This window comes from Lonchura striata, chromosome 5 (genome assembly GCF_050655825.1).
Source record: "Lonchura striata isolate lonStrDom1 chromosome 5, ASM5065582v1, whole genome shotgun sequence".
NCBI classification, from domain to species: domain Eukaryota; kingdom Metazoa; phylum Chordata; class Aves; order Passeriformes; family Estrildidae; genus Lonchura; species Lonchura striata.
In genome coordinates, this window is record NC_140707.1 from 11,699,099 (window position 1) to 11,711,315 (window position 12,217).

At 40.3% G+C, this 12,217-nt stretch overlaps 1 protein-coding gene across 45 annotated transcripts in view; it reads left to right on the forward strand.

Moving 5' to 3' along the window:
• Positions 1-12,217, forward strand: part of PPFIBP2 (PPFIB scaffold protein 2) — a 96,440-nt gene that overhangs the window by 37,412 nt on the left and 46,811 nt on the right. For 3 of the 45 annotated variants that reach the window (XM_085579684.1, XM_085579696.1, XM_085579698.1), the window contains exon 1: positions 8,783-9,031. The exons of 28 other annotated variants lie outside the window; for them this stretch is intronic. In XM_085579684.1, the coding sequence (XP_085435810.1) occupies positions 9,002-9,031 (30 nt within the window). In that variant the 5' untranslated portion in view covers positions 8,783-9,001. Of the gene's footprint in view, positions 1-2,172; positions 2,200-6,020; positions 6,308-6,336; positions 8,579-8,743; positions 9,032-12,217 lie in introns of those variants that run through there. 14 more of the 45 variants (XM_085579687.1, XM_085579697.1, XM_085579695.1 and 11 more) reach the window with 11 other exon arrangements.

The following is a 12,217-nucleotide window of genomic DNA, read 5'->3' on the forward strand; positions in this document are numbered from 1 at the left end:
TCAGAGCTCCAGATCCCTCTCGGTGAACTGGTGATGCAAAAAAGGCCTGAACTGGAAAATCTGGTCCTTTCAGGGTTCCCCAGGTGTATCAGAGAAATTCACAGGACATTGGAGCCAGCAGAGAGGTGCCCTTCATGTGTTCAGCCATTTAGTAATGCTAGAATGCCTTGGAATTGCTGGTGTATAGAGCTTGCATGGAACTTTACTAAACCAGGCCTAATTTTTCCAATGTTTTGTTATTGTAAATGCAGGTGAACCCAGTGGGAAGAAATGATGATGTCTGCCTCCAGTTCAGAAGGCTGAATGATTTCTTTATTATAACTATACTATAATTACATTAATATACTATTTAAAGGAGATACTAAAACTACAAACCTACTTTTTCTAACTACCATATCTAACTAACAACTCCTGACCCTCTCTGGAGACCCCAGCCCCAGGTGGGTTGGATTGGCCATCAGGCTCAAACAATCCTCACCAGAATCCAACCAAGCACTCACCCCAGGTAAACAATTCTCCAAACACATTCCACATAGGAAAAACAAGGAGCAGAAATAGAAATTGTTTTCTCTTTCATTTCTCTCTGTGCTCCTCTATAAAAAATCCTGAGACAGAGAAGAATGTGCTTGCCACATTCTGTGGTTGCTTTGTCTGGGAAGAATCAACCCCATCACCTCTGACTACGACTGCTCACTGCAGTAGCTCTCAGAAGAAGAATGGTCTCCTCCACATGATGAACTTAGAGAAATTTAAATCAGTTTTGCAGTGGATAGGGCTGATTTAGATCTCTTCCTTAAAATGTCATTTTCCTTAACCCTTATAATGATCAGTAATGTTTAACAAAGCCACCCTAAACTACAGTGACCAGAAGTGCTTAAACAGGATTGAGTTTTGGTTTGAGGCTGAGAGTACTCATGGAAGATAGGTGACATTCCTGCTGTAACAGCAGGGGCTGTATTTTATGTAATTTTTTCAATATTTCAATTTTTCAAGACATGGGTGAAGTTTGCCCACAGGTGCAATCCTCAGCAAAGTGGCTTATGCACACCATGATGCTGACAGCAGAATATTCTGTAGGAAGCCATGATTTTGTACTGAAATTGCATGTTATCCTTCAAAAATACAATTTATTCAGTTCCATTTGTACAAGTCTCATTCAGCTCTTGGCTTCAGTGCCTTCCTTTGCACTAAATGTCTGAATATCCCATTAATTCATCTTTCCTTTTGTGTCTGATTCTATGCATGGAGTCCCTTTTCCATCCCATCTCCTGATCTCTCACTACAATCTCCAGCTGCATTACTTTTCACTGATTTAAATGTTATATACTCTATTCATTTAACGAACACTCATGCATAAACGCTTTTTTCAAGTGGAGCTACAGGAAGCACTGGAAATTGTTTTCCATAAAGTAATTAACAGAGGGGTTGGTAAGAGGGAATTGTTTCCTTAAACGATGGTGTTGACAGAAAAGGTGTAGAGGTTATGTAGAGAAACTGGAGACAAAACTTAGTTTTAAAAGGTCACTGTATTGATGTGGAGGCATTATTTGAATAATAGACGAAGGGCATAACTTTGAAGTACTTCTCTATATAAATCCTCTTCACATTTCACCCAATTTGGATGGATAGGTTGACATATTGCAATTTGCTACATCTTATTATTTATGACAAACATAGCAATATTGTACCCTCACCAAAGTTATTTCATTCTCTTTTGGATTATTGGGCTGATAAAACAAAACTAAATATTTTTTCAGATTTTGTGACCATTTAAAAATGGGGGAAAACCCCACTTATTTTGAACAAATTTTCTAAACATGTTTGCATCCTGTTCTTTTCCAGAAGTTGGAAACAATAGGGTTAATTTTTCTCAGTAATGATATGCTTAAGAAAAAAAAATGAAAACAATATTTTTCTATTCCTTATAGCAAATGAGGACTTTTAAAAGTGTATCTGCAGCTTATTCTGGGATTTTTTTACTATTTTTTTCCATTCTGAAATTTAGAAGAGAAAAATCTGATGTGCATCATAGCAAGGAGAGGCAAACTGTTACCTGGTAATGTTATTGGTGTGTATGCAGGTAAATATCCTATTTCAAATGTCTCACATCCTCCTTTATTGCAGGTTTAGTTGTTTCAGCAGTGCTTTGAAGCATTTGAGACAGGAAACGAAACCTGACTTATTTTAATGTGCTGCGTGGTAAGATGAAAATAAGTGTCTTTAAATTTTTTCTTTAGGTAACAGTGTACTCTGCATATAATTAGGGAAAGTGTTCACAGTAATGCTGATGCTCTGTTAAGTGGAAAATATTTTTTAGATTTTGGGTGAAAACAGAGAACTCAGGTTTCTTACGCAAAAAAAATAAAAAATTAAAAAAAAAAACGGCACAGCTCTTGTAGAGCTTAGGCTAGACAAAGCATTTCAGCACATGGTGAGGAATGTGTGAAACTGCCAAGAATGTGCAAATGCCTGGGGATGAGTGAACAGACAGAAACTTCAGCTCAGAACCAGCAATAAATACATCCTTTATGCCAGCCAAGGGAAGGGAGCTGCTCATTGCTGGAGCAGTGACCAGAGGGGACATGGCAGTGCTGGGGACGTGTGTGGCTGTGCCACTCTCCTGTGTCCCAGGAGGGTGGCTCAGGCTTTTGGCCGTGCTGGGTGAGGTGGTTGTGATGATGGTGGAAGTGAGGAGTCGACTCCAGTCCAGGTTTATTGAGGAGAGCTCCAGGGAGATCCACAGCCCAGGGGAACCAGCCTTGCCTGGGCTGTGCAGCACAACATAAACGGGGGTGGAAACATGGGGGAGATCACCCAGCCATCAAAGGGAATATTCCAGGGACTGGGAAGTGGGGAGACAGACACATGGGGAATTCAATAGGGAGGTGGAAGGAGGGACCCTGGCTCCTGCCTGCCAGAGCTCACCCCTAGGTTGGGGGTGGCTCCGTGTGGTGGAAAAGTCTCTCCTCCAGCCCGTGCTTCCAAAGAAAACTCAGCAGTCTCTGTTGTCTGGTCTCAAGGCAGTTTATTGCAAGCTATCTAAAAGATTTTCTTCTGGGGCTGCTGTGGTTTGCTCACAGCTCAGGCAGAGGCACACACACACCCTGACATCCTCTCTGACCCCGACTGCTTCTTCTCCCCTGCCCAGGGCTGCTGCTCTCTTTTATATGGTGCATCTCTTTTATATGGTGCATTACATGGTTACAGCTTTCCCCCAATGCCTATTACCTGTATTAAATGGTGCTTTTCTATCTTTTATATGGTACATTACATGTTACATGGTTACAGTTTTTTCCCAATACCTATTACCTATATTAAATGGTGCTTTTCTACTCTAAACCAATCTGTGAGTGCCAACATCACCAAGATCATGGAGGTAAGGAAGAAGAAAGAGGGAGGACAGGACAGGCCCAAATCCCTCCACCTTAAAACCTCTGACCCCCATGTACAAAACCAAAACCCCCCTGTAGAGCACTCAAAAATTCTTCCCTTTACTTTGTAACTACTTCTACTCTAATATCTAAACTTTTGTGACTTCTTGTTCTTCCTGCAAGGTTGGTAAATCATTCCATAGTTCAAACCCAAAATCACAGCTGTTTGCAGCTGCCTGCCAGGGTCTCAAATGCTTCTGACCTGGGCCCGGAACATCCAAAAATGTCTGAAACATTTTGAGTTCCCACACCTGTCCAATCACTCAACGCCCTTTGGGGAAGGTTCTGGATGAGTGGGATGGGGAGTCGAGTGATGGACAAAGCACCAGGGAGGGGAGAGGGGAATGATCCAGCAAACTCGTGAGAGATTGACATCAGGGAAGGAGGAGGGGATTGGCACACAAGGGAAGGGGTAGTTCAGGGTAAAGCCATGGGGAAAATGGGGCGTAAAGGGATGGACCATTACAGAACTGGTAGAAAACATCAAACTTAGAAACACAATAGATCTGTGACGTGGGCATGGCTCCAGGCATGGCAGCACCTGCTGCAAGGTCACCAACGTGGAACAGGGCTGAGGGGTAACCACCACAGGCAACTCATGGACATCTACCTCTGTTTGACTCCGAGTCAAGTCTGATTATTGATTTTAATCAACCAATTATGGCGTTAGGATTGAGTGTGTCTTATGGTTGGAAAGGATTATTTGTTTGTGCATCTGCAAAATGTTATTTCTTGTCTGTTTCCCAGGATACTGTTTATTTTTTTTAATTATCACAAGCAAAGCAAACATGCTCATCTACAGAATGCAGTGTATTTTTTTAAATTTTGTTCCAAGAGTTTCCTCTTTCTCTATCACATTGACATTATCAGTCAGTCACAATTAATACTCTAAGACAAATTTTCTCACTGAAAATACTTCATCTAGATTCCTGAAGCCATTTTTGCTATGAAAAGGGGATTTCTTCCCCCAGTGTCTTCTACACATGTGTCCTGAGTTTCTCTATACACAATTGTTCCCATATTTTCTCTCTCTTTTTTCACTCTGTAGTTCTCACATTTTTCTGCACCATGAAAATAACACATGTGAATTGGCATGCTGAAAACATTTTCCCGTTTAAAATCTGGTCATAATCCCTTTGTTTCCCAGACAGCAGCCCAGACACTAGGATTGGGGAAAAAAATTAAAAAAAAAAAAAACAAACACAGAGGAAGAGATGTAGGAAAAGTTGATAATAATTCTTAATTAATATTATTAATTAATAATCATATAAAATATTAATATAGTAATGGTTCCAATTCATCATAATTTGTTAATTATTAGTATTGATTAATATCAATAATTAATTAATTTAATAATATTAACATTAATTAACATAATAATTCTTGGGAATTAGTACATTTTTGTAGCATGGCCATCCTCACTGGGCTCCCCTGATGAGGCTGGGAAGATGCAAAACTGGACACTTCATTTCTTGGCCTAAGAGAGCTAGTGTAAGTTCTTTTAGTGTTTTCAGGGGCTGATGGGACTTGAAACCAGAACAATCTAGAAGTTATTGATGAAAAGGAAGACCTGGAGGACTGCTCTGAGTCCTCCTATTCCTTTGCCCTTTAATTGCCTAGGAGATTCAGAGGCAATAGAACAAGAATGACCGTTTGCATTTGTGCTGCACCAAAACCTGTATTTTATCACAAGTAAAATGTAAAATTGCTAAAACAATCCTAAGGAATATAATTTTTGGTGTCCACAGGAGCCTAGCTGGGTGGGAGAAAGAGGGGGGAAAGTGACGGAAAAGCAAACAGCTCTGTGCTTCTTCAGCTCAGTGTTGGTAGAAGAGGGAAAACACCAGACAGTGCCTTTCCCTCCACAGCTCTAAGAGGATTTTTGGGTGTTTTCTTGTCTCTTAATAGTCTTAAATGGAAGGACATGAGAAGTATAGTTGATCATTTAAAACATTTTTGCTTGCAGTTTCAAAGCTCTTGCAGCATGTTTGCTCACTATTTAAAAGAGACTTCAAGCCTTGTTTGAAGTATTTGACATGCTGACTAGAAGTAATGGTTCACTTAGCTGCGCAGGCTTTGTTGGTTGGGTATCAGCACAAAAATACAAAATTGCTAAAAGTTCTTGGGCTGGCACCTTTGGTGTTCTGCAAATGGAGTTTTTAGTCCAATCATGTCTGGCAGTAGTCAGCAGTTTTCTCTGGAAGTATGGAACTGGCAAAAACCCTGATGGGTTATCATGCAGCTTATGGAGTATATAAACTTTATTATCTTGAAATATTTTACTGCCCTACTTTGCATTTGCATTGTCATAATGTGTGTGCACTTTTTTTGGAGGAGAGCTCTGGAGAAAACAGACGGGGAGAAATTTGACAGGGGCAAGAGTACAAAAGCTGGATCAGCCTCCCTCTGGGGTAACACTTGAGGGTGGTGGTTCTGGAGTGGAAGTTGGGTAGCTTTTTCTTCTTTGTTTTTTACCTCTCTACTGAACCAGAAACTAAGTGAAGAGCTACACAACTAAGAAACATATACGGTGGTAACCTGATGAAGCAATGCTGAGACTGCAACGTATTTTCCTTTTTTTCTGCCCAGAGAAGTTAACCTGCTTTCCCAGAGAAATGGAAAAGCATTCTAAGCAAATCTGGGGCAATTGATTTGCATTCAGCTGGTTTCTGAGAGTTTCAGGCCAAAGCTCAAGCAGGATGTAAAGTTCAGTATACAGGTGAGAGGCTCCCAGTGAGCATGTGACTGTCTGGAATGTATGCTGTCAACATTCTGGCTGATAAGATGCAGAAAATTCAGACACTCACCTTTTAATCAGGAAGAATGACTAACAGAAATCAAGGCACCTTCTCATGATCTCCAGCACAAGTGACAAGGTATGTTGTCATTTTTAATATTTTTAAAAGGGGAAATGAATCCTAACCTAAATGCAGATGCTATGCTGGGACACTAGGAAGTTTAATAACACAGCTTTTCTGTAGTTTTTAAAGTTCAAAACACAATCATTAGCTGATAAAGTGTGGTGGAGTGTGTTAAGAGAGGTATTTCCTTCTTCCCTGAAGAAGGCTGAAATGGGAGTCTTAGAGCCAATGTTTTGAAATGGAAGAAATGTGGAACTTTAAGGCACCATAGTGCTGGTATTATGGGATATGCAATGCTGTGAGATAAAGTTTGATGTATTTGCTCATCTCCATAATTAGATAATAAGGACTTTTGGGGGAAAAAAGTGCTTTATACTGTTGGGCATTCTTGTTTAATGTCAAGAAAACCCCTATTCAGTCTCCAGCTTGTCAGCCATGACAGAGGCTGTCATGCACAGGGAAATGTACTCTATTAAGGATTTTTTGGTTTTTAATGCACTGTTGATGAAGTATTAAGATTTTTTCCAGATAATATTAGCTATTCAAGAAATAACTGCTCTCATCCACTTTCAGACAGCATAAAATAAGTATATTCTATGCTCAGGGCAACCCAAGTCAGATCTATCTCGTAGCATTGCTTTTGGGCAGTTCTTTTCTCCTCACACTTACTGGTGATTTTAGATATCTCAGCACCTTTAGAAGACTTGTAGCAGTGACTTGCTAAAAATCGTCATTTTTTCTTGTCGTGTGACTTTAGGTAAGAACAGATAATAAATACATGAAGGGAACTGAAAGTTCCAGGTTTATATCCTTCCCTCTTGTTTTGTGTTGTGGGAAGTTCTCAAAAGAGCTCCATTGGGTCAAAAGGACCAAGAATGGTTGCAATATTAAAAAAAAACACATCCCCTTGAACAAATTTGTCACGGATCTGTGGCTTCCCCAGTCTGGAATGTGGGTGGGTGCCTGAGTGAGGCAGGTCCCTGTAGGAAAGGCTTTCTACAGCTCAGATTTTGAGTCCTTTTTGTATATAACGTTCGTACCATGGGCAGCTTTGACACTGGTTCTCCCCAGCTGCTGGTTGATGGCTCCCTAAGCCCAGGGGTCAGTCTGGCTGTAGGATCTGAAGGCAGTGAGGAGATAAGCAAATGTTCTGAGATGATCACAAAGATTTCGTGGAGGCAGCTGCCTTTGGGTCTGAAGAGGCAGTTGTCCTTGTGTGTGTAACAAACAGCTGCCTGGTAAAAGGCCAAAGCCACTCTGAACTAGGGGCAGAAACAACACTGGAAACTGGAGTTTATTGGGAAAAATTAGACGTTATGGATAACTGCTGTGTGGAGGCACTAGAGGACACCGCAATAACAGACAACACTTTAAACCTCCCTTCCTGCCAGAGCATTGCGTTGCACACGTATTTGTCTTGGTGTTGCAAGTTTGAAAAGTTGCCATGCTGTGAAATTTCAGCTTCAGCAGGAGCAGACAAATATCTTGGAAGGATATCATCATCTTCTGTTAGGATGGAAAATCGCCTCTTTGGCAATAGCAGTATTTATGGGATCATTATCTTATTCACAGGATCGTCTTTGAATTCCTCCCCTTTTATAATGTCTTTTGAGAGGACAGGCAAGTAATTCAAAGAGCAGAACTTATTTTTAGGTTTAGTCTGAGCCTGAAATAAATCGAGAAGGCTGAGTAGTGTTATGATAAACAGTGAGCAGAACAGAGACAGGAAATAGGGGGTCTTTGGTAATGAGTTCCAGCCACTCTTGAAACAGAAAGCCAGAGAAAGCATTACTTGAGAATAGTTTCTCAGTGACAGCTTAATAATTTTTAGCTTGTTATTCAGCATTAAAGAGGAAGAGTTCCTGCAGATTTATGCTTTAAAGGATTTTGAAAGATCCTTTAAAAAATAATTTAGCAAGTTATCTTTTTAAAGTTTTTAGGGTTGCATTGTTCTTGCTGCAAACCGATCTGCTGTTTAAAAAAACCAGATGTTTGGGGGGGAGCCTGAAGTTTATACAGTTGTGTGTTATATATACATCTGTGAGAAGCCTTTGGGATAAGACTGTGGGACAGGGGCAGGGGATTCTGCTTAAAATATGACCAGCCATTGAAGATTTCAGAAGTTGAGGGTTGAAAGGGGAAGAAATCACAGCTACATCCTGTAGAACAAAGCAGAGCGCTTGCTTCCAAAAGTTTCTTTTAACCCTGGGAATGTGACTGCTGAGATGGGCCCAAAGCATGGATGGTGAGATTGATATTTACAAGCACTTCACGTGGCTAAAGAGGGTAAGTGATTTGCTGGCCTTTGTTTCCTCTTTCTGAACACACATTTAGCAAAATCTCAGGGAGGATTCTCTGCTTCGCGAAAAGAAACCAATTCAGTGCCTCAGACTTTAAATAGTGTGAGTTTCTTCATGAGAAGTGAATTAAAGACATGCCTTGGTGTAGGAGGAGGAGGCTTAGGGAGGGGGGGGTAAATCAGCTGTCTTTGTCTTTAAAAATGAAACTCTAGGATCAAACTTTCGGCAAATGGCAATAGATTCTGGCATGTGCTTGTGCCTTCCGGGGATTGCAGTGCAACAAAACAAATCCTGCATGGTAACGTATAGCAAAGGAAAGGAGAGGCTCTTGTTTACCATGCTGGGCTTTAAAGGGAAAACTTTTCTGCACCAGATCTGCACTTAAGTGATTCTTCATCGGGGTAACTGTATGAGACCTCTCGGGATGCCTTTGTCTCGGGTAAAAATGGTGGTGGTTTTCTTCTGTGCCTGTTACTCTGCTAAAAGGATGGGTTTGTTTAAAAGGCAAAGCTATTAATTTTGTTAAATTTGTTGATTAACTGCCCAGACATAGATTGTCGTTCTTTTCTTAAATGTAGGTTTATGCAGTTCTCTCATTACTTTGAAAAAATCACTTTGTTTTTGTCAGCTTTTAGATTTTTTTTATGATTCGAGTATTTCTTTTTCAGTGTTAGAAAAATCTATGAATGAGATATTACTAGATCCCTCAGAATAGGCTGTTGTTAAAATTAGAATATGGATTTATGTGTCACAAAAGAAGCACATTTTCTCCTTATTCTTTTAAAATCTGTTTTAGTCTGTGTGTGCTTTTCCTGCAAATTCCTGCCTGTCTATACATATACACACATGAATACAAATGCAAGTGCTCTCTTGGGTTTTTACTATGTATAAATATAAAATATCTGTCCATTCTAATGTGAAATGTGATTAGGAACATTTATTTTGAGTAGTTTCTTGAATAAGTGTAAAATATCAATGATGTATCAGTCTTTAATAAGAGCATGAGAATCTTGAAGCTAATTTAGCAAATATTTGCATCAGATATCTGCCAACTTTCATATTTCTGGAGTGTGTCTGTGGAGGGGATTAAATGGGAAGTGAGCGGATAGTGAAGAGGCAACAGGAAGTAGCTGCTGGTAACTTTATACTCTTCGTTTAACCTGTGCTCTGTGCAGTTAAAGCTAATTACCTCTCTAAAAAGGTGTATTTTGAGCTCACATATTAATGTGCTGTTTAAATGAGGTTATGGATACGGTGTGTCTGCCAGTCCTGCTTCCAGAAATTTCATTTCTGTGAAGACAGGTTTGCTAGCAGAAAGGTTAGTAAGGTCTGCTGCCATCAGCTTGAGGGCTGTGCTCAGAAAGGGCACGGTGTTCAAATGTAGCACAAGGTTTTACAGGAATTAATAATGCTTCTGCTGTTGTGGCATGTAATTCCCTTTATGTCAGGTACATAAAGGAGAATATCAGTACTGCTGCTTTTCCTTGCAAACTCTTTAAAGGGGTGATCACACGTGAGGGAAGGAAGGAGGAACGAAAGCACTCTTACACTGTTCCCAGGAGAACTTTAAGCAGTCTGCTCCCACATTCCTTTGACAAGTGATTTAGAAACCAAAGAAGTTGAAACAATCTAAGCTGCTGGATCAGTTCTCCCAACGTCTCATGTCTGGCACTGATTGTTACAGCGCATAAAGATTTCAGTTCCTGCAATCATAAACTGTTGCTCTTTGGCTGATAATAAAATTATGACTTGCTTTCAGAGTAACACATGGCATTTAACAGAGAATAACTGCAACAAGGCTTCCATAACGCCTTGGTGAAGTATGCCAGAGCTGGCTCAAACTTCATCATTAGCAGAAATCACTTCAGAGACCCAGATGGGTTTTGATGTTGCTGGGGTTGACTGGGCTGGATTTGTGTGGTATCTGTGGCTTGGACTGGGTTAGGGCAGCGAACAAAACCAAAAATCACGAGATCCAGGCAGGCAAAACAACAGATACAACTGCTATTTTCAGATGCTTATAATGGAGGGTCTGGTTTTAAGCAGTCTTTTAATGTAATGTGTACAGTGGCATCTTCCAACAGCAGCAGGGGAAAAAGTATTATTTAGATCAAACTGAAATAACATGTCACCACATTTCAGTTCTTGCCTTTGGACTTTATTGGTGTCGGCATGACCTGTGGAACTGCTGGGCCAAGAATGGCCAGAGGGATGGACAAAGTGGGCAGCAAAACCTGAGCACATGTGGACAGAGCCAAGGAAGGAGGGCAGGGAAAATTCCTGGTGTATAAACATCGTGCTTTTAAATTCACAGCTTGGCCAGCAGCACAGTCATAAAGCAGTTTGGAGGAAGTGTTTTGCAGGTAATTAATACTGGGCTCTTCCACAGGGCATGAGTGTGGTTCTCTTAAAAGTTTCATTTGCAAACTAAGGGACTTGAAATACCCCCACCACCTGAAAGAGTCTCATTTTAAATAAATATTCTTTTGTTCTCCCAAGGGACTTGGGTTAGAGAGTTCACATACAATTTTGTGTCATCCTGTTGCTTTATTCTTATTTTTCCACCCATCCTTAATTAGAAGCTACCATTCCAGATAAAAACAGCACAACCCGTATTTTGGTACATAGACATTTAGTTATAGCCCAAAAATATTCATATAAATGCTCATATTCACTGCAAACTGTGCAGCACAGAGCTGATGGCTGGCCTGAAATTGGTTTATATTGGTTTTATGCCTTCCTTTTTTTCCGGATGAGATTCTTAACCTGTACCAGCAAGATGTGGAGGGATCAAACCCATGATGTAGCCATTAAATTCAAGATATTGAAGGTGAATCTTGTGGCTTCTGTAAGGATATTTTATTTTAATAAGTGTAACTGTCTGGAGGAAAAATATAAGTATTTGTTGTTAGAAAAATTATCCAGATAAAGTAAAAATATTTGTTCAAATTTCATTTGGTTTAAGGACTACCCAAAATTTGCCTAGCTCTGTCTTTGTTAAATTTCAGACTATGCATTGTCAGCTTTTTTCAAGTGACTGCTACTTTCATTTAAGCAACCAGTAACAATGGCAAATAAAAAAATCCTGCTGTTGATTTACTAATTGCCTTCAGATGAAAGGCAAGAATTATAGATCCAGAAATTGTGTTCCAGCCTTCTCCTCCTCCTCTGAGGTAACTGAGGAAATGCACATACATTGGGATGGGTGTGTATCTGAGGTAGCACTAACATGCCAAGAGATTAAATTTTTGCTTCGACAGTCAGATGCAAATAAAAATGTTTACTGTGTGAGCTGCTCACTCATCACTCATCATAATACAACTCCTTGTGACTCAGACCATAATTCTAGTGACCACAAAGAGTAATACAGAGGTGGAAAGACCATGCACTTCTAAATATTGTCAAATGCAAACAGGCTGGGAAGAGGCTGCAGTGTCCATTTTCTTGTCTTGGAATGTGTTGGAATCTGAGGTATTGATGATTCTGAGATTGTAGAAAGTCTCTGTCTCTCAGCCCCCTGCCAAAGCAGAATCCATAATTGGTCTGTGCTGGTTTCCAGGTTGTTTATTCTGTTTATCTCTCACATGTTCTGCTGCCCTGCCCAGCTCTGTCCTGCAGGGCAGCG